Source organism: Saccostrea cucullata, unplaced genomic scaffold (assembly GCF_032062105.1).
Source record: "Saccostrea cucullata isolate Sc308-1 unplaced genomic scaffold, CSIRO_AGI_Scuc_v1 ctg448, whole genome shotgun sequence".
Taxonomy (NCBI): Eukaryota; Metazoa; Mollusca; class Bivalvia; order Ostreida; family Ostreidae; genus Saccostrea; species Saccostrea cuccullata.
In genome coordinates this window covers 521,258-540,140 of record NW_026937346.1, presented here as the reverse complement: position 1 = coordinate 540,140, position 18,883 = coordinate 521,258, and the positions used below count along the sequence as shown (strand labels likewise).

At 32.7% G+C, this 18,883-nt stretch overlaps 3 protein-coding genes across 3 annotated transcripts in view; all 3 read left to right on the top strand.

The window, feature by feature from the left end:
- LOC134247981 (uncharacterized) overlaps positions 1–18,883 on the top strand; it is a 171,785-nt gene that overhangs the window by 139,727 nt on the left and 13,175 nt on the right. The window lies entirely within an intron of this gene.
- LOC134247986 (uncharacterized) overlaps positions 1–18,883 on the top strand; it is a 132,583-nt gene that overhangs the window by 107,673 nt on the left and 6,027 nt on the right. The gene's annotated exons all lie outside the window — the stretch shown is intronic.
- Positions 3,548–8,522, top strand: LOC134247980 (uncharacterized). Its single transcript, XM_062730391.1, has 3 exons — positions 3,548–3,886; positions 6,364–6,447; positions 7,721–8,522. Exons 1-3 carry the CDS (start codon positions 3,583–3,585, stop codon positions 8,212–8,214), a joined length of 882 nt encoding a protein of 293 aa, XP_062586375.1. The 5' UTR covers positions 3,548–3,582; the 3' UTR covers positions 8,215–8,522.

Below are 18,883 nucleotides of genomic sequence, written 5' to 3'. Positions count from 1 at the left end.
GTATTAAGTATGTATACTCATACTGTCATATAATTAATAAAAATGATTGTGTATATATCATAAATACGAGTTCTTCATCATATCTTTTCCTTAACAATTCAGTACTAATTCCAAAGTTCAGAAATTAATGGTGAATCAGAAATCCAGAAAATGATGTACGACCAGATTTATCATTACTGTACATGGACCTTTGACCAAGATTAGATACAATTTTTACTTCGTCTCCGGCAGCGAAATTCAAAATCACAAACCCGGTACCAGCACCTTCGTTATACTTCGTCTCTGTAGCTGCATTGATGGAGCCTCTTATTATACTATTTTGTTTTAAAACGGCTCCCATCACTCGGAATTGACCAGATTCCCCAGATATATGTTTCCCTTCTGCGTGCAATGTCCAAGAAACGCAAAGACACCAGATGTTGGGCCGATGAATGTTCAAGTCCTTAATTATATCCATTTCCAAGGTTATTAACAACAGTATCAGAGATTAATGTTTGTCCCTCGGATAAAGACTTGAAATCGGCGGAATAGTAGGCATAAAAAGCATTCTGTGTTTTCTGATATTGTGTTTTTCCTTGCAAACTGAAATAAGACATATCCTATCAAAATGCATGATATTTTTCTAGATAGTACATGTTTCAGAAAAAAAAAATAACTACTCGATGTTGTAATTGAGTAAACATTTTTGTATATAATAGTGTATTTTGAAGTCTCTTTTATAAATTGAAGGTTGTTATATTCCGCTGTTTGATCATGTTCAAAATATAATCTTAAAAAAGTAAACATCAATTAGTTGTGCATGTATGTTTATTCTTCACAGAAACAAAAAATGATTTAAAAGTCACGTTAATAACATTTATATAACTTTTAAAAATTTAAATTTTGTCATTGTGATTTGTCGAGACATAGACAAAGAGTTGATCTTAAGCATTTCTACCAATGGAAAAAGCAGAAAAGAACAATCCAGCCGACAGAAATGATCTGCAAAATAACAAATAATAAAAATGAAAAGATATATTTACCATCGGAAAAATTTCCAAAATTCGTTTGAATATTTACATTTTCTTCCATCAGTCGCGCTACTTTATTTTTCATTGTCTGAACATCATATATAAGTTGTTCAATGTTTTGAATAAGTTGCAGCTTTTCATGATAATAATTTTCCTGGCCACGAAAAATTTCTCCTAAAGTTTCTAATACCTTTGTAGATGAGACATTCTTTTGTTGCTTTGGTAGAAAAACGGCCGCTAGTGTATGCACATTTGCAAACAACATTACGGCAATTGTTACTAATAAACCTGTGATGGAAAAAATTGAGAACCGCATAATTTACTTATACCAGAAACATGCCTGCATTTGCTGATATTTCCCCTAATTATATAACACAAGTACTTACATAATGCGTATATCATGCGTAGGTTCTTCAGATAAAGGGTAAACAGCACATACATGTATTACTGCGCATAAGCAGGTTTATTTTTTAATTAAATATTGCATATTATACCTAATTGCATTTGTCAGTCTTGAAAAATAACAGGGATTGTGTTCATGCAAAAAATTATATATAAAAAAACAACTTAGCAGTATCAGTGTCCATTTACGAGCAAATAGTAAATAGTTCAGAGATATGACAACATTAATGACGTAATATGGAATTCGATTATGATTAAGACATTTAAGGTTATTTTTGGACTTCAGATCCCAAGGTTCCTTTGAAAGGTGATTTTTTTTTTAAATGTGCATGTCAATTTTAAGAAGTTTTGATATTATCAACAATGCTTGATTTATTATTTTTCGTTATCTCTATATTTCATGGTTTTGAGTTTGAATTTTGATAGGGCGTTCATATTTAAAACAATATATCATCTGACATCCCACCCACAAATATACCGAAAGCAGGAAACCACATTTTGTTAATTTCCTTGTACATTTTCATGTGACACTTATTTCGGGTCTCACTGAGCAAAACATTATAATGTCATTTTGTAGGCTGGAGGTATCATTTAGTGAGCTCAGTGCTCACAATACCTCTAGTTTATGCAAGTGGTACGTTTAAGATGAGAATGGGACTTAATTACACAGGCGGAGATGTATCGAGGGCTTACAGACTATCTAAGGTGGTATTCTCTGTCTTATGCATTAAATTTATGCATATTTCATACTCCCCCATAAGTTGATCTTTACTTTTTTGGCTTAATTTATGATGCAATGTCACTGACACGATTTCACAATTGTTCAATATTTGAAAATGATAAATAATGTTTTAGAAGTAATTGTTATTCGTCTTTGAATTATTGAGTAGTGCCCTTTTTCTTCAAAAAGTTCAAAAGTCCACTTAAATGTATTGATTGGGAGAATGGCAAACATGTGCCTCTAAAATCATCAGAAGTGAGATCTTTTGCATGAAGGAATGAGCACAACCTTACATGTATACAGGTGATATCCGCCGTGACTCCTTGTCCTTGTCAGGCAAACGGAAAAATTCTTAAACAATTCTTAATTTGTTAATTATAAGTTCGGCCGTTGACAATGTGTTCATAATGGATTAAAAAATTTGCAGGTAACCGTCCATCAGTATTCGACTTAATGAAAGAACTTATTTTCTGATAAAGCCATTAAGACTTTTCAATCCTTATTTCATCAACTTATTTGTTAGGAGCTGGCCTCGTTTTAGAAATTGACCATACTTAGAGCATGCTCTTGCGTATTGAATCAACTGGGAGGCATAAAATCTATACGCAAATAATAAGGGTATGGGGTAGGAGCGAAGTTGATATAAAAGTTGAAGCCATAATGTTTGTCAAAGAGTTTTGTTGTTAAGTTAATATTTAACAATACGGGGGTATAGCTTTTACGGGGTATCATAATTCAAGTTTAAATTCAAACTGGTTGTTGACAATATCCAAACTTCTTAAAACGGACATACATTTAAAAAAAAACACCTTTAAAGGGACCTTGGAATCTAAAGTCCACAAATAATTTTAAGAAGGCTGAGGGGTCAACAAATTAACCACAAATTAACCACCAGATTTAACTTGTTTTTTTTTTTAGATACAAATATAGTATCTAGTGTCTATATAGTGCTAGTATCTTAAGCTGTCAACTATCATTTGGCAAAGAAAATATTCATACATTTTAGTTTTAAAATTTATCATTGTTGCATATTTTTATATGAGGCTCTTCTTTTAAAGGAAATCGAAATAGTTTGAAAATGGCTGCCACCCCCAGCCTCTTTAAATGGCTTAATTAATCATAATCGAATTCCATATTATGTCATTAATGTTGTCATATCTCTAAACTATTACTATTTGCTCGTAAATGGATACTGATACTGCTAAGTTGTTTTTTGATAAAATTTTTTGCATGAACACAATCCCTGTTAATTTTCAAGACTGACAAATGTAATTATGTATAATATACAATATATAATTAAAAAAATAAACCTGCTTATGCGCAGTAATACGTACTGTTTACCCTTTATCTGAAGAACCTACGCATAATGTACGCATTATGTAAGTACTTGGTATATATAAAAAGGGGAAATATAAGCAAATGCATACATGTTTCTGGTATAAGTAAATCATGCGGTTCTCTAATTTCTCCATCACAGGTTTATTAATAACGATTGCCGTAATGTTGTTCGCAAATGTGCATATATTAGAGGCCGTTTTTCTACCAAAGCAACAAAGGAATGTCTCATCTACAAAGGTATTAGAAACTTTAGGAGAAATTTTTCGTGGCCAGGAAAATTATTATCATCAAAAGCTGCAACTTGTTCAAAATGTTGAAGAACTTATATATGATGTTCAGACATTGAAAAATGAAGTAGCTCGACTGAAGGAAGAAAATGTAAATATTCAGACGAATTTTGGAAATTCTTCCGAAGGTAATTATATCTTTCCATTTTTTTTTTTGAGGTATCGCATAAAACTAAATAATTAAAGATGTTAATCCTTCCATGCTTATTAAGTTACTACCTATTGAATATTATTGTCTGTTTTTACGTGAAGATAATTTAAGCAGCATCTAGAAGCTTTTTAGTTTATTTTTTTAAATTTTCCTGTATATACCCATAAACTTTAGTAGCTAGATGCTCCATGACATTCAATGATGTTCCCATTCTTGGAATTCATTTTACGCGTTGATTATATGTAAATGCCTATAAAACATTCATATCCCCTCCAATTCAATCCAAAATTTCACCAAGTGACGTTTCATGAATACACTAGCGACAGATAAAATTTCATGGTTCTTTCTGCGCCACAACCGTGCATTTTTAAATTTCATTAAAAAGTCTATGTAATATATAAGCGTTGGAAAAAGTAGCATGCTACGTAAAGCATGTTTTGTCAAAATAATATGGCTGTATGTTTTTCAATTATCACTGTAGAACATAAAATCTTTGTATGCTTGTTGGAAAAAAGGTTTAAGTTTTTATCTGGAGAGTTTAACCGGTTTCATGGAAATAGCGTGCTCACAAAAGAACTTGTCCGCGAACTTTTCTAACAACCCTCGAATATTAACAACTTTCAATTTATAAAGAGACTTCAAAATATACTATTATATACAAAAATGTCTACTCAGTCACAACATCGAGTAATGAATACGTCCGTTGCCTTTGATATTTTTTCCTATAACATCTTTCTAGAAAAAATTCATGCATTTTGATGGCTTATTTCAGTTTACATTGAGAAAACACAATATCATAGAAACACAAAACGGTTTTTATGCTTACTATTCCGCCGATTTCAAGTGTTTACCCGAGGGAAAAACATTAATCTTTGATACTGTTGTTACTAACCTTGGAAATGGATATAATGAAAGGACTGGAACTTCCTTGCCCCTACATCAGGTGTCTTTGCGTTTTCTTAGACATTACACGCAGCTGGGAAGAAGGATATGGAGATAACGAACAGTATTCAATCTCAAAGTCCATAAAACAATACAAAATTAGAGCAGAGCAAACACGGACCCCAGAAACATCAGAGGTGGGATCAGGTACCATTGAGGAGTGAGCATTCCCTGCCGACCGGTCACACCCGCCGTGTATCTCTGGGGAATCTTGTCAATATGGAGAGATGGGAGCTGTTTTAAAACAAAACGGTATAAGAAGAGGCTCCATCAATGCAGATACAGAGACGAAATACCGGGTTTGTGATTTTGAATCTTCCTGCTGGACACAAAGTAAAAATTGTGTTTAATCTTGGTCAAGTGTCCATGTACAGTAACGAAAAAATGGGTCGAACATCATTTTCTAGATTTCTGATTCACCATTAATTTATGAAAGATTGGAATTACAACTGAAATATTAAGGAAATGATATGATGAAGAACTGGAAAATTGTAAAGATTTTTCCCGTGTATTCCTATGTTAAAATTTTATACCCCATTGCGGCCATTTTTAAAAGATGTTGTTAATTTTTCACTGATTCATAATTATCTCCCCTAGAAATAGAGTATGGCCCTTCATTTGAACAAACTTCAATCCTCTTTACCCAAAGATGCCCTGTGATAAGTTCGGTTAACATTGATCAAGTGGTTCGTAAGAAGAAGACGAAAAATTGAAAAGATTACAACCACGACGACGACAGACAATGGACAAATTTTGATAAGAAAAGCTTACTTGAGCTTTCCTCTCAGGCATGCGAAGATGTTGCTGCTCTTGTAAGATAGCTTATAACGAAAACTCAAACCAAGATGTTTTTTTTTATCTACATCGTCCTGTTTTATTGCAAATGCACCACAATAAAACTGCTAAATTCAAAAGAAATTTTAAGGTATCCGACTCATATAAGGACCAAATTTTCTTACCTTTAACATCAATTGTGTATAAAATTTTAATGTTATTTCAAAGCATCTTATAGTTCAAAAAGGATTTACCAAGTGAAATTTTCAAAAACTCTATTACCTAAGCGTTAATTTATCATTGAAGATTGCATTGAAGTCTATGGAAAGAAGAATTTTTTTTTTTAATCAAAAATAAATACCGGGAATATCAATAAAATCAAAGAGTATTTTCCCCAAAATATTTATTTTTAGAATTGATTTATATTGAGTAAAATCAAAGAAAGATAACACTTCAAGGACAGGACATGGTCATGAATTAGGGCACATCCTAGTCTTGCATACTGATACTAAAATCTCTGTCTCTGAAAAAATATGTACCGGTATACATTGCACTGTTTTTATGTATATGTGTACTTTACTTCGGTCAAAATTGATATTCTCTTGTTAATAATAAACCATACTGAACAAAAAATGAGTCCATAATTGTATAATATCATTGAACCAGTATAGGCATAGTGTTCTCAAGATATTTGGTTTAGCAATTCATGATCTAATATATTTGATTATTTTTCTACAGCATTGGCGAAAAATGAAGGTGCGCTTTATACACGGTGGGGAAGAAGTGAATGCCCAGAGAATGAAACAGAACTTGTTTATCAAGGTATATATAAATGACACTTTCACGAAAAAGAAATGCAGATATCTACACTTTTATGAAAAGATAGATTTATAAACGAAATAATTTATCAAATCATGTAAATCCAAAATAAATTGCTCTACGGATTTTCTTTTAAATAAAAACGATTATGAGCCAAGTGAATGCTCGGTGGGAGAATGACACATTGAGAGTTAAAGAAGGTACAACTTGGTCGATATTGTGCCCTAAAAAGTCCATGTTCTTAAAAAGTTATGAAATTAGCTTCAACATGAGTTGAGTAGATAAATATGATAAACCATTCAATAACATGGCATGAAGAAGGACCATTCTTGAAATATGACGTCATTGATTTCGTACATTTCTTATTTTTATGCAGAAATGCCTCAAAATGAGTTATGTCGGTACTTATTTTTATTTAGAAATTAGTATCTACCAACATGGTCTACTTCAATTTTTTGATATATTGTGTAAAAAGATTTGAATGTTCATATACTGTAGACGTACTTTTTTCCACGGAGACATAATTCCATGGAATCTCAATTTCTGTTTAATCCGCGTGTAGAATATTACAGGGATTTCTCAGACTGTCACTATATGCCTTACATTTATATTAAGAACGCATGGACAAATTTCCGTGGAAAATATGTGACCGCGTACATAGCGTAAATTAATACCACGCGGAAAAAGTACTTCTACAGTAGCTCAAAATCTTAATGGGCGATACATGCACTATATATTTTCTGAAAGAGAATTCCACTAAAAATTGATGTCTTTTGAAACTTTAAAAGAAAATACGGGAAAATTATCAAGTTCATTACGTCACGATTAGCATTTAGGAGGTCATAATGAAAAACGACTTTTATGGCGCATCGAATTTCAATAATTGAGAAAGGATGAATTTAGCTTCTTACATCACTTCTAAAATTTAGAAAAAAACGAGTAAAGGGCAAGATTAGTATTGAAACTGTACCATATTCTTTACTCACTTCAACAGAATGCAAGGGGAAATGCCAAGAATATATAATTTTCATAGTTCCTGTTTGTTATACTCATGATATGCATTTTTGAATGGGCTTTTCAACTTGATTATATTTTCTTAATTCCGTATTACATGTACACCTGATGAAAAATATGATTTAAGAAATATTAGTATATTTTTTATTAATACATTACATTTTGATAATGCATTTTATATCATATAGTATTAGTATTATTCTACAATTGTGCACTAAGGTTACATATAATGCCAGTTTATAGCATTTTTTTTTACTTTTAGGTTTTGTAGGAGGTAGCTATTACTTACATCAGGGTGGTTCGGTTAATTATATCTGTTTACCGTACGATCCCACCTGGGGGAAGTACAATGACGTCTTGAATAATGACAATCAGAATCTACACGGTGTCGAGTACGCAGGAAATAGTATTAATATATCTGGAACTCCATTTGATGGACAGCTACGAGGACATGGTGTCCCTTGCGCTGTTTGTCGGAGCACCAAGCGAAGATCAGTTTTAAGAATTCCAGGAAGAAATAAATGTTACAATGGCTGGCATCTGGAATACGCTGGCTATCTTATGGCTGACAAATTTACACATGCGTCAGCCACCGAGTATGCATGTGTGGATGAATTTCCAGAAAAGTCTAGGACAGGTCCCGTTTCCAAAGGTGGTAAATACTTCTATCCGGTAGAAGCACATTGTGGATATTCCTTACAGTGTCCGCCATACGTTCATGGACGAGAAATTACTTGTGCAATTTGTACAAAATAGGATGCAGCTTTCATTCTAAAATTGAGTCGCAATGAGCCGTATTTTCAATCTTTCTGTTATTGCATTTGTCTGGTTTTTATTTTATTGTCAAAATTTTCCATGAACTTTTGATGGGTATTTTATACCAGAAGTGCTATTCTCGACAGTTGTAGGGAATGTTTTGTTTTGGAAAAAAATAAATGAATGTATTAGAATAAAAGATTAATCTTAATATATAGTATATCGAAATAGCAACTTTAATGTATATACTAGATATATCAGTCACAAAACGTGCATTTTTATCGCAAAATAAATATCCACTGATTTATAGCCGTTCTATTTTCTGTCTTACAAGCTTCGATTTGCAGTTAAATTCATGTTTATTCATTAAATATGGCAATTTTTGCTCTACTGATTCTTTTGTGGGTCCATTGAAGTGAGTTTAGAACAAATCCGTCTCCATAAGTTTCATGAATCAAATATTGATCTAATGCTCATTTAGGAACTTGACCATTTAAATGTTCTTAAATTGTCACTTTCTGTAGTAGTTACCCCATAGCATACTGTTGGTTATGTGTAGATACCCGATGGGCGTGGTCATAATGACACGAGGGAGCGTAGCTCTCGAGTTGTCATTATGACCACGCCCATCGGGTATCTACACATAATCAACAGCAGTGTGATATGGGGTAAATGACTTGTACCATAGTTTTCAAAAATCATTTATATGTAAGTCAAATGCAAGATGCATTTCATATGATTTTATGCTCCTTCGTGTCCTTCTGACCACGCCCATCGAATATAGGGTAAGTGAATTGTATACAATACTTTTCAAATTTTGCTATAAATTTTGCCCTATACTCGGTCATTGAGCAGTGAGAGATCTTCTTGTCAACACCTTCTGCGACACGGGACCTCTGTTTATACTTTATAGGTCTCCACGTCCCACAGTGGGATTCAACTCCTTACTTCGTGACTCTAGGGCAGGCGCTTTAACCACTGGGCCACACAAGCGACATAAAAATTAAACATATAGATCTAGGCCCGTTTAAAAAGTTTGATTTATGTAATTGAAAAAATAACGAGTTTGGTTTCAATGATCAATGCTAATTTAATATGATTTTTTCTCTCTCGTAAATTTCAATAGTCAAATTTACATGCTAGTAATTTAAATTTATTATCAACTTGGTTTAACTTAGATTTTTGTAAACATGATACAAACTTTGCCGTGAACAGTGGTAACTTGATTGAAATGTTTGTTAGGAGTTATATGTATATTTCAATTTAATGAAAATTAGATCTTTGATCCGCAATCGAAAAGGTCATTTAAGTACAGTAGTGTACACTTGTTTTTGCGTCAAGTATGTTCATGTACCGTGTTTCCCTTGTTGGTTATCAAAAGAACGATATATTGGAATCTACTAAGCTAACGTCACCCTGGTAATTACACTTTTTAAAAAAAGGTTTAAAAATCAAGCGATTTCCTAAGTTTTTTCTTCACTTTTAACTAAAGTTAAAGTATTACTGGCCGTTTTTAACTGTTATTTATTACAAATTGATGTATTTAATTGAAAATTTTTACTCATTTTTACTCTCCTAAATTTGGTATAACAAGACCGTATGTTTCATTTAAAAACCGAGCATGATCGTTTTATAAATAGTTCTTTTATCCCAACTCGATGGGCGGAGTTATAGAAAAGTGTGGGTTATGTACAGAAAACGCACACTTTTAACAAAAGAAATCACTCGTAACTAGGGTACAACGTTGTATAATTTTCTAAAAAAAAAAACAAAAATCTTCACTAAGATGAAAAAATGTTACAAAATTGTACCCACGGATATAAAAAAACCCAACATATTTCCTGGGTGATTTATTGGTTTAATCTTTGTTGATTTTGAAATCTGAAGTGGCAGTATACGTAATGCATCCCTTAACCTTAGGGTGATACATTTGGCTTGCTTTAAAGGTACATGTACTTGGACAGAGATTTGAAGTTAATATTTTCTGTATAATATCATGAATTATATATTTTAATAACATTCCACACAAAAATTAATTAAAAATATTATTTCATATGAAAGTTATTAAAACTTCACAACTTTTTGGCGGGTTTGATTGACACATCCTTGCACTTTCAATGATTTTAACTTTATTTTTAATCCTTAAGAAAAGTGGCAATCTTGTTGTGTATTCGTGAAAATTATTAAAACTTGAATCCAGAAAAATAATTTTATTCAGAGTAGAAATGTTAAAAAGAAAAACACCTTCAGAAGTATCGTCATTCCATTGAGTACAGAGTTTTGCAAATCGATCACACTCGTGTTATGTACACAGTTTTTGTAAACAGGGCTGGAGTTTTGTTATTGTTTTGTGTTTACGATTCACCGGGTGCGTTCAATCGCCAAAGTCTGTTCAGCACAACTGCACGGACTGACAATATATTGTGTGTTTGTTTTGTTTTCAAACATGTCTACTCTGAATATGTTTTGGATTATAGTATAAATATTTTTCATTAATACACAAGATTACCACTTTTCCTAAGGATTAAGAATAAAGTAAATAATTGTGAAAGTGCAAGGATGTATCAATCAAACCCGCCAAAAAATTTAAAAGTTTAATAACTTTTAAATGAAAGAAGATTTTTAATTGATTTTTGTGGGAAATGCTATTGAAATCTATAAGTCGTAATATTATAGAGAAAATATTAACTTCAAATCTGTGTCCAAATACCTTTAAAATCAAGAAATCTCTTGCAACAGACCAGAAATTATAAAATCCTATGAAAGTTGCTTGGGTCAAACACTAAAAGGATAAAGATATGAACAAATTGAGACAGCAGTAAAACCAGAAGCTACAATGAAATAAACAATTTCGAGACACGTGTATTCCTCGGTAGATGTTTGTTTGTTTTTTATAGTTATTTTAAGCCTTTCTCGACAATTTTTCACTCATACGGGGACGTCCCCCTCCGCCGGTGTGCGTATGTGCACATTTATAAATATAATGTCTTTACTCCACACTCTGAGCCATTCAGAAGTACATGTAGTATACATTTTTCATGCTAACACGGTATACGGTCTTGCCAGAAAGAACAGTTTCCACGTTATCAGGTTATGCTGTAGATTCAAACCAGCAATGTAAGGACGAGCTCTTTACTCGTCGACTCTAGAGCAGAAGCTCTTACCACTGCGTAAATATTTTAAAGATAAACAATTTTGCTGATGAGACTTCCGCAAAAATCAGGACGGCACAAAACAAGCATCTCAATTTGACTTCAACTGTAAACACGTTTTTCAGTGGTATATAAACATGTACAGGTACGGGTTTGTATGATCTTAATAAGACTTTATACGTAATCTCTCGAAAAGATATGAATGGCCAAAGCTTTATATACTATTACATTAAAAAGACAAGTCCTGCATAAAATATTTTTGAGAATGTTATACCTCAAGTTTATATTTCAGCTGGAATGTTTTTACCTTTACTTTAAAACATTCAATCATTAAAAAACATTTAGAGCTGTATCCGCCGGTAAAGGATGAGGTGACATAACTGTTATCTGGGGCCCCCTTTTCCACGACGAATTATATTTAATCTACAACAATGTTAGTCGATTTTTAGACCCTATCACAACTAAATTCAGCCAGGTTTGTGAGAATATGTTCTTTTATGGGCAGGACTTAGTACAATAGATGGAATTGTTCGTCCGAGAAGACCTCATATGGCTATTATTATTATTTCGCACATAGTCATTGTCCAATCCGATGACAGAACAACAAAACGTGCTTGTTTACAACGTTTACATTTTATCTCAGACACGTGGATTAGGTCAATTAACCTGTTATTCTTTTTCTACATTTCAACTATTATAATGGTCAGCCAAGATTGTTTATACTTAATAATACGCATGGATTTTCAGCATTTACGTTTTTTAGGACAAGAAATGCACATGAAACTTGAATTCAATGATACTCGGGAATACGCGTAGACCTAGCTAATTGCTCACCAAACACGCTACAAAACCTTTAAACTAATGTATATTTATCAATTGTTTGTAAATTATTTAAATTTTTACTGCCATTTCGGCTCCAAATTGTACATATGTAGATCCGTGTTTAATCTGTGACTCAAATGCAAAAAAATTTCTGAAAGCAGTGAAATTCCATAGTGTATTTTTGTGGTACTCACTCGTAACGAATTTCATTTAGCTGATTGGTCAGTTAGAAAGTCTCGCCATGCCTCGATTAGCATATGAATACATTCTTACGTCAGAAAATCTAGTTCCGTCGATCCTGTTCGTAATGGGAAAGGGCAGCTAGATTTTACAATTTAAAAAAAGATAGCATGTAAGCGCAGTTACGTACAATTTTCTCTTTTTGCCTTTAGGTAGATTTCAATAAAATACAGTGACCAACCAAAGGAGAAAATTGTACCTACCTGCGCTCGTTTATTTTAAGGGTTTCAAAGAGTGGAGTGGGGTTAAAATGCAATGGGAATTGGATGTAAACATGATACCCCTACCCCAACAAAGGATCAATATATTTCAAACCACGTGTCTATTTTTCTTAAAAATAATATTTTATGAAGGTACACATATCTGTGATTAGTTACATATAAAAATGTGAGTAAAAATTAGAAAGTTTATTTTTTGTCAATTTACCGGGGGCCGCAATTCGCCTCATCCTTTGTAGCCAAACTAGCCGTCTTAAATCTTAATCTTACCTTTGATACAGAGTGCTCAACGTGTCTCCGTGAGGAAAAGATTATTGATAAGATATTTAATGTTACACTCAGATCATAAATCGGTGATAGCCCGACTGGAGCAAGTTAGAGAGTTTGCTCTAGAGGAGACCTATAAACTGATTCCAGTATATGGCAGCAGTAACTTGCTGGCAAGAAAAGGATTCTTCACTTCTCATAGGCCTATAATGTTGAGTACAGGTCTAAATTTACACCGTGGCGTTTCAATGTGTTTTTGTTGGTATTTCATTTAATGTCCTTCTTGCGAATTTTTCACTTATATGGAGACATCAACATTTGCCGGTGTTAAGAAGAATAATGACCCGCATCGAATAATGACCGGGGGATCGTTTTTCGTTATCGAAAAATGACTCCCAGTCAATATTCTACGGCGGAAAATTACACCCGGTCATTATTCTACGTCGAAAAATGACCCTTTTGCCCATAGTAAAAGTGTCACTACCCTTAAAATTTGCAGAACCCAAAAAGAAGAAAAATGACCCCCGTAGAGAAATGACTCCCTGTGGATTAAAGCTGAAATTTTTAGGGGGCAAAAAAAATAGATAAAGAACCACACTGACCAAAATGCTCACCTGAGCTAATTAGGAATAAATTGATCTCATAACATTATACAATTATAGCTATATTTTAAGGTCAATGCGATGATTCAGAGTCTAAAGTAGTAAAAGATTTATCGAGCCTATAGGTTTAGGTATACATTGTTTTTCGATGGTGGAAATCATCGTACTGACAGAAAAAAATCAGCAGTATTACATATTATTATATCCTCCGCTTGAAAAGCAGGAGGGTATACAGTGATTGGGATGTCCGTCCGTCTGTTGCCCTTTGGGGTATCCATCTCTTATCCGCAACTCCTCTTATATATACATGTAAAACGACGTGTTTGTAAAACAGCTATGCCCCTGTATGGCAATACAGCGAAGATTAAACTATTCTTAAATGCAATTTAACCGGTCACGGTAGCCTAGTGGTAGAGCGTTCGCTTCGTAATCGGGAGGCCCGGGTTCGATTCTCGTTCGCGGCGCCGCGTCATACCTAAGACGTAAACAAAGGTAGTGACTGTTCCTTCGCCAAGCGCTCGGAACTAGAAGTGAAAGTCACGGGTCTTTCGGATATGACCTTAAAAACTTAGGGTCACGGTAGGCGTTGGCACGATAAAGAACCCTCACTGCTCAAGTGCCGAGTATAGGTCTAAATTTGAAGCCCTTCACCGGTGTAATGTTGAATATTGACCCGAGTTGAAAATTGACCCGGGGGTCATTTTTCAACGTTGAATATTGAACCGGGGTCATTTTTCAACGTTGAATATTGAGACCAAAAGTCGTTGAATTTATACCCGGGGTCATTTTTCAACAGCTTGATAATTTTTTCTCTTACACATGGTGACGTCAACAAGTTGAAAATTGACCCTGTTGAATATTGACCCCACCTCAAAGTTTGAACATTTTTTTAGCTGGGAAGTTGTTTTACGGGATTTATCATGCAATATCACTTTATTTATATTTTGTTTTCAATTTTTTCCCTTTTCAAGAATAATAGAAATAAACATACAGTATCACCCCGTGTATGTATGTACATTTTGATCAGTGCACGATTTCAGTTATCTTCAAGCATGACAACTTTATTTTTGAAAATAGTTTCCAAAATCTATGGCATCCATAAATAACTACAAAACAACTTCTAGAAAGTAAGCCCTATATATATTGATCCGGCGGGTGGAACATCCCATCTATTCAAATTCAGTATAAAAATAACAAAATTAATAGCCTAAGAATTAGAATGAAACACATCGACTAAAATGATTCCAATGATAGGTCATATTTGTGAAAAAGAGCAATATTATAGCGACGATAGCATGTAAGTAATGCTGACTTTAAATGAATTGCTGAAATCCCTAAAACAATTAACTTATTTGTCAGTAGCCTGTCTCGGCTTGAAAATTGATCGCTTTCGAACCATAACCTTGAGAATGAGATTATTCTTATTCTAAAAAATTCTTATTCTATACAATGTGATTCCTATTTGATTACTTGTTATTTCTATTCCATTATTTGTAATTTGTATTCGATAAATTGCTATTCCAATTACAGGAAATGTGACAATATGATTCATATATCATTAAATTTACATATTTTCTGTCGAAAACACGCGTTTCCTATTCGATGTCATTTATATTTAAAACAATCGGTTGCTTGTCGCTAATTTTGTCATTCCTATTCAATAATTTTATCTTTTTTTATTTGATAATTATTTGGTTTATATGCAATAAGGTTATTGTTCGAAAACATACTAGCATCCATTTCTATTCGAAAAAATATGATTCCTATTCGATAAACTTCTCATCTTATTACATAATTTTATCTCTATGATCTCCTATGAGATGTTTTTTTTTTTTAATTCTTTTTCAATAATTGCCATGATTACATTCTGGGAAATATGACAAATTAAACTAGAATTGGTTGTAAATTCAATTAAATAGGAATGTAACGTTTGACATTATTATCGAATATGAATCAATTTATCACATAGATTGACAAAACAAAATTTGAAAATATGGGAATAGGGCACAAGTTTTCTCTCTTCAAGACTTAGGGACTAGAGATCATCATAAATTAAGCTGTTGCTGTTTAATATTAAATAAATATGTTTCGTTTTATACATTGATGGAGTAATTATAGAGGATTTAGTTATTCAGAATACTAATTTGATTATGTCTTGTATCAATATTTGACAACGATATCCAATATGTTTTAATATAAAGTACATGTAGATCCTAATTCAAGACTTTAAAGCATTGTTTCGTCTCATCAATTACGGAACATTAAAAAAAATATTAATACAAGTTGTAGTTTTTTTTTTTCAGAAACATCAAGTCATACTCTGTATTATCTTTAATTGAGGAATCAAAACTATTTGATGTCACTCACTTTAATGAAATTTTCTAAAAGGACTCCTGCAATATAGCATTTGATCACAAGGGAAAAAAAAACATGAAGTCAATACGCATTTCAGATTCTATGAATAGTAACTCAAGTCTTTATGCTGTTATACTTAATCATATGATCAAGTTTGAGCCAATCAGAGAGCTTAGAATAAAAGGTGATATCACCTTTTCCTGCTAAAAACTAGTAGGTGCTATCACCTATTTGAATAACTGCTATCACCTATTCGAATAGGTGATATTACCTGTTTGAGTTTCTTACAACAATCAATACTGAATGCTCCCTATAATATATAGATTACAACTGGAATCAAGAAAATTCGGATTACCCAGTTTTCATGCGTTTTCTACGATTTTCTTGTTGTATACATGATATATAAGTGAAATAAATTAATTTGTAAGCAAAAAAAAAAAAAAAAAAAAAAAAAAAACTACAGCTGTTCGATTGGAAAAGGTGATATCACCCAATCGAATAGGCGATATCACCAATTCGAATAAGTGATATCACCTTTTCGAATAGGTGATATTATCTTTTCGAATAGGTGATATCACAAATTCAAATCAAATAGGTGATATCATCTATTGGAACAGGTGATATCACTTAATATTCAAATAGGAGATATTACTTTTTGCAGTAAATACCAAAACGGGCCCTCATACCTATGAATTAAATCACAGTAGTGAAAACCCAATCATAAATATGTGTTTTTATGCTGTTGAATTTTGAACCGGTTTCATGATCAAATTTTCACGACCCGGCTCAGTTTTCAACGGATTAGGGTCTAAATTCAACACCTTTGGTCTCAGTATTCAACGTTGAAAAATAACCCCCGGGTCAATTTTCAACCCGGGTCAAAATTCAACGTTACACCGGCATCGGTGACGTCTCCATATGAGTGAAAAATTCTCGAGAGGGACGTTAAACAGTATACAATCAATCAATCATTAAATGCAATTTAAATATACTTTCAAACACAATTTTAGCATTGAAAGACTACGTGAATCTCGTAGTTATTTCATACGACTTTTTGATTTTTTCTGGTTTCAGAAAATGTAAATATTAGTTTCGCTGTGAAAAAGATATCAAAGAATATACATTTTAAAAAGAAAATATTAAAAAGTTTATTTCCTAATAAAGTTTATTTAATATTTAAAATTAAGGAAAAGGTATGCCTCTCTCTCTCTCTCTCTCTCTCTCTCTCTCTCTCTCTCTCTCTCTCTCTCTCTCTCTCTCTCTGCAATTTGCCCTTTTTTACCGGTAATTCATTTTTTGAAATATCTTACTTGAAAATGTTCATTGCAAGGCTGGTTGTTCTACTGAGGGGGGGGGGGTTATTTAAAGAATATGTATTTGCAAAGATTTAAAATATCTTTAATCATATAGTGATAGTCTGCAAGTATAGGAGGAAATATAAAAATATACAGCATCGAGGCGTCCTATCATCCATTTCTATTTTTACTCACTCTTCCGAATGAAACCTTATTATTCGAACAAATTACTTATTTGTACGCACCGATATCAATTCGTCTGCTACAAATTTCTACTTTTTCCCAACAATTTTTTTTTTCTGAAACAATGTATCAATGGAGTTCGGTAAAAAAAATATATATATTCATAAATTTCATCTCCAGCGTGCGTTTGATTCATTTACATGTACCATCTTTGATTTTATAGGTTTGAGCAATTGAGTTATAAGAGCAATAAAGATTAATTGATTGATTGTTAATTTCTTAAAACTGACTTGTCAATATTTCGACAGAGAGAAATGAAGAACGTTATCGCCCCTACGTGCTAAGAAGAACAAAGATAAAATCTATTCGAACAATTGCATGAATTACTCGAAGGAAGAACAATTATAATATACAGCATATTTTTCCCTTTCACCTGTTATAAATTTTGTATCACTTATCCAAAGGGGGTCATTTTTTCAATGGGAGTCAATTTTTTATAGGACTAACGTATAAAATAATGACCGACCCCTGAGACTCTTTTTCTACAAATTTTGTCCTATACTCAGCTTTATGGGTTTTGAGCTGTGTATGACGGATCTTTGTTGCGCTAGCACCTTCTGTGACGTGGAACCTCGGTTTTAACGATCTCTTCCTATAAACCGAAGTTTAAAAACACAATAGGAGTAAAAATTCTCGAAGGGACCTTGCAAACTAAGAAACATTAATTGGTATATTTTTTTCCCTATTTTCATTCAGAAAATTGTGATTACCACTTTGAAGATAATGAAAATTCTGTGGTTTTAATGATCCTTTAATTGTTGAAAATAGAATTACTTCTATCAAAGAACAAAAAATCCCACTTAATTAGGGTAAATAAATTTAATGCATAGACACTTACAGATACTTATATATTATTGTAAACTTTATACAGTAAAGGTATGCTTGCGAAACTTTTGGTGCCAAACATTTCATTGTCAACAAATCACACATCAACCGCTGATTTTATACTAGAACTGCAGTAAGCTTTTAGAAGATGAATACAACTGAAGATAGTAATCATTCTTTGTATCTGAAAAGTTTCTATTGTATGATCAAATGCAGACCAAGTCAAAAATGTCAAAATCTGTTAACAGTCTGACCCATGTGATAGAACGATACATCTTATGAATAAAAAATTAAGTATTTATTTGGGTTAACAAATTAATTTTGAGATAATGCATGATTCTGGTTAAATGATAATAGCTAGTTTATTGACCCCATTATGGTGAGAGAAAAAAGGGAGAGCAAATTAACAAGCAAGCGATTTCAAACTTAGATAAGAGATATCCACAAGAAAACATTCACAATAAATCAGTATAGACAGAGAAATATGCATGCATCCTAGTAGTTTGAGTATACATTTATTCAATACTTGCTTCTTTCAAAAAACATATGCATATACTTCATGTCACAATAGCCATATCAGCTTCCAGTGTCACGCGAGGCTGATAGTGGATCTTAAAGGATGGTACAGAGTGTGTTATAGAAACAGAATA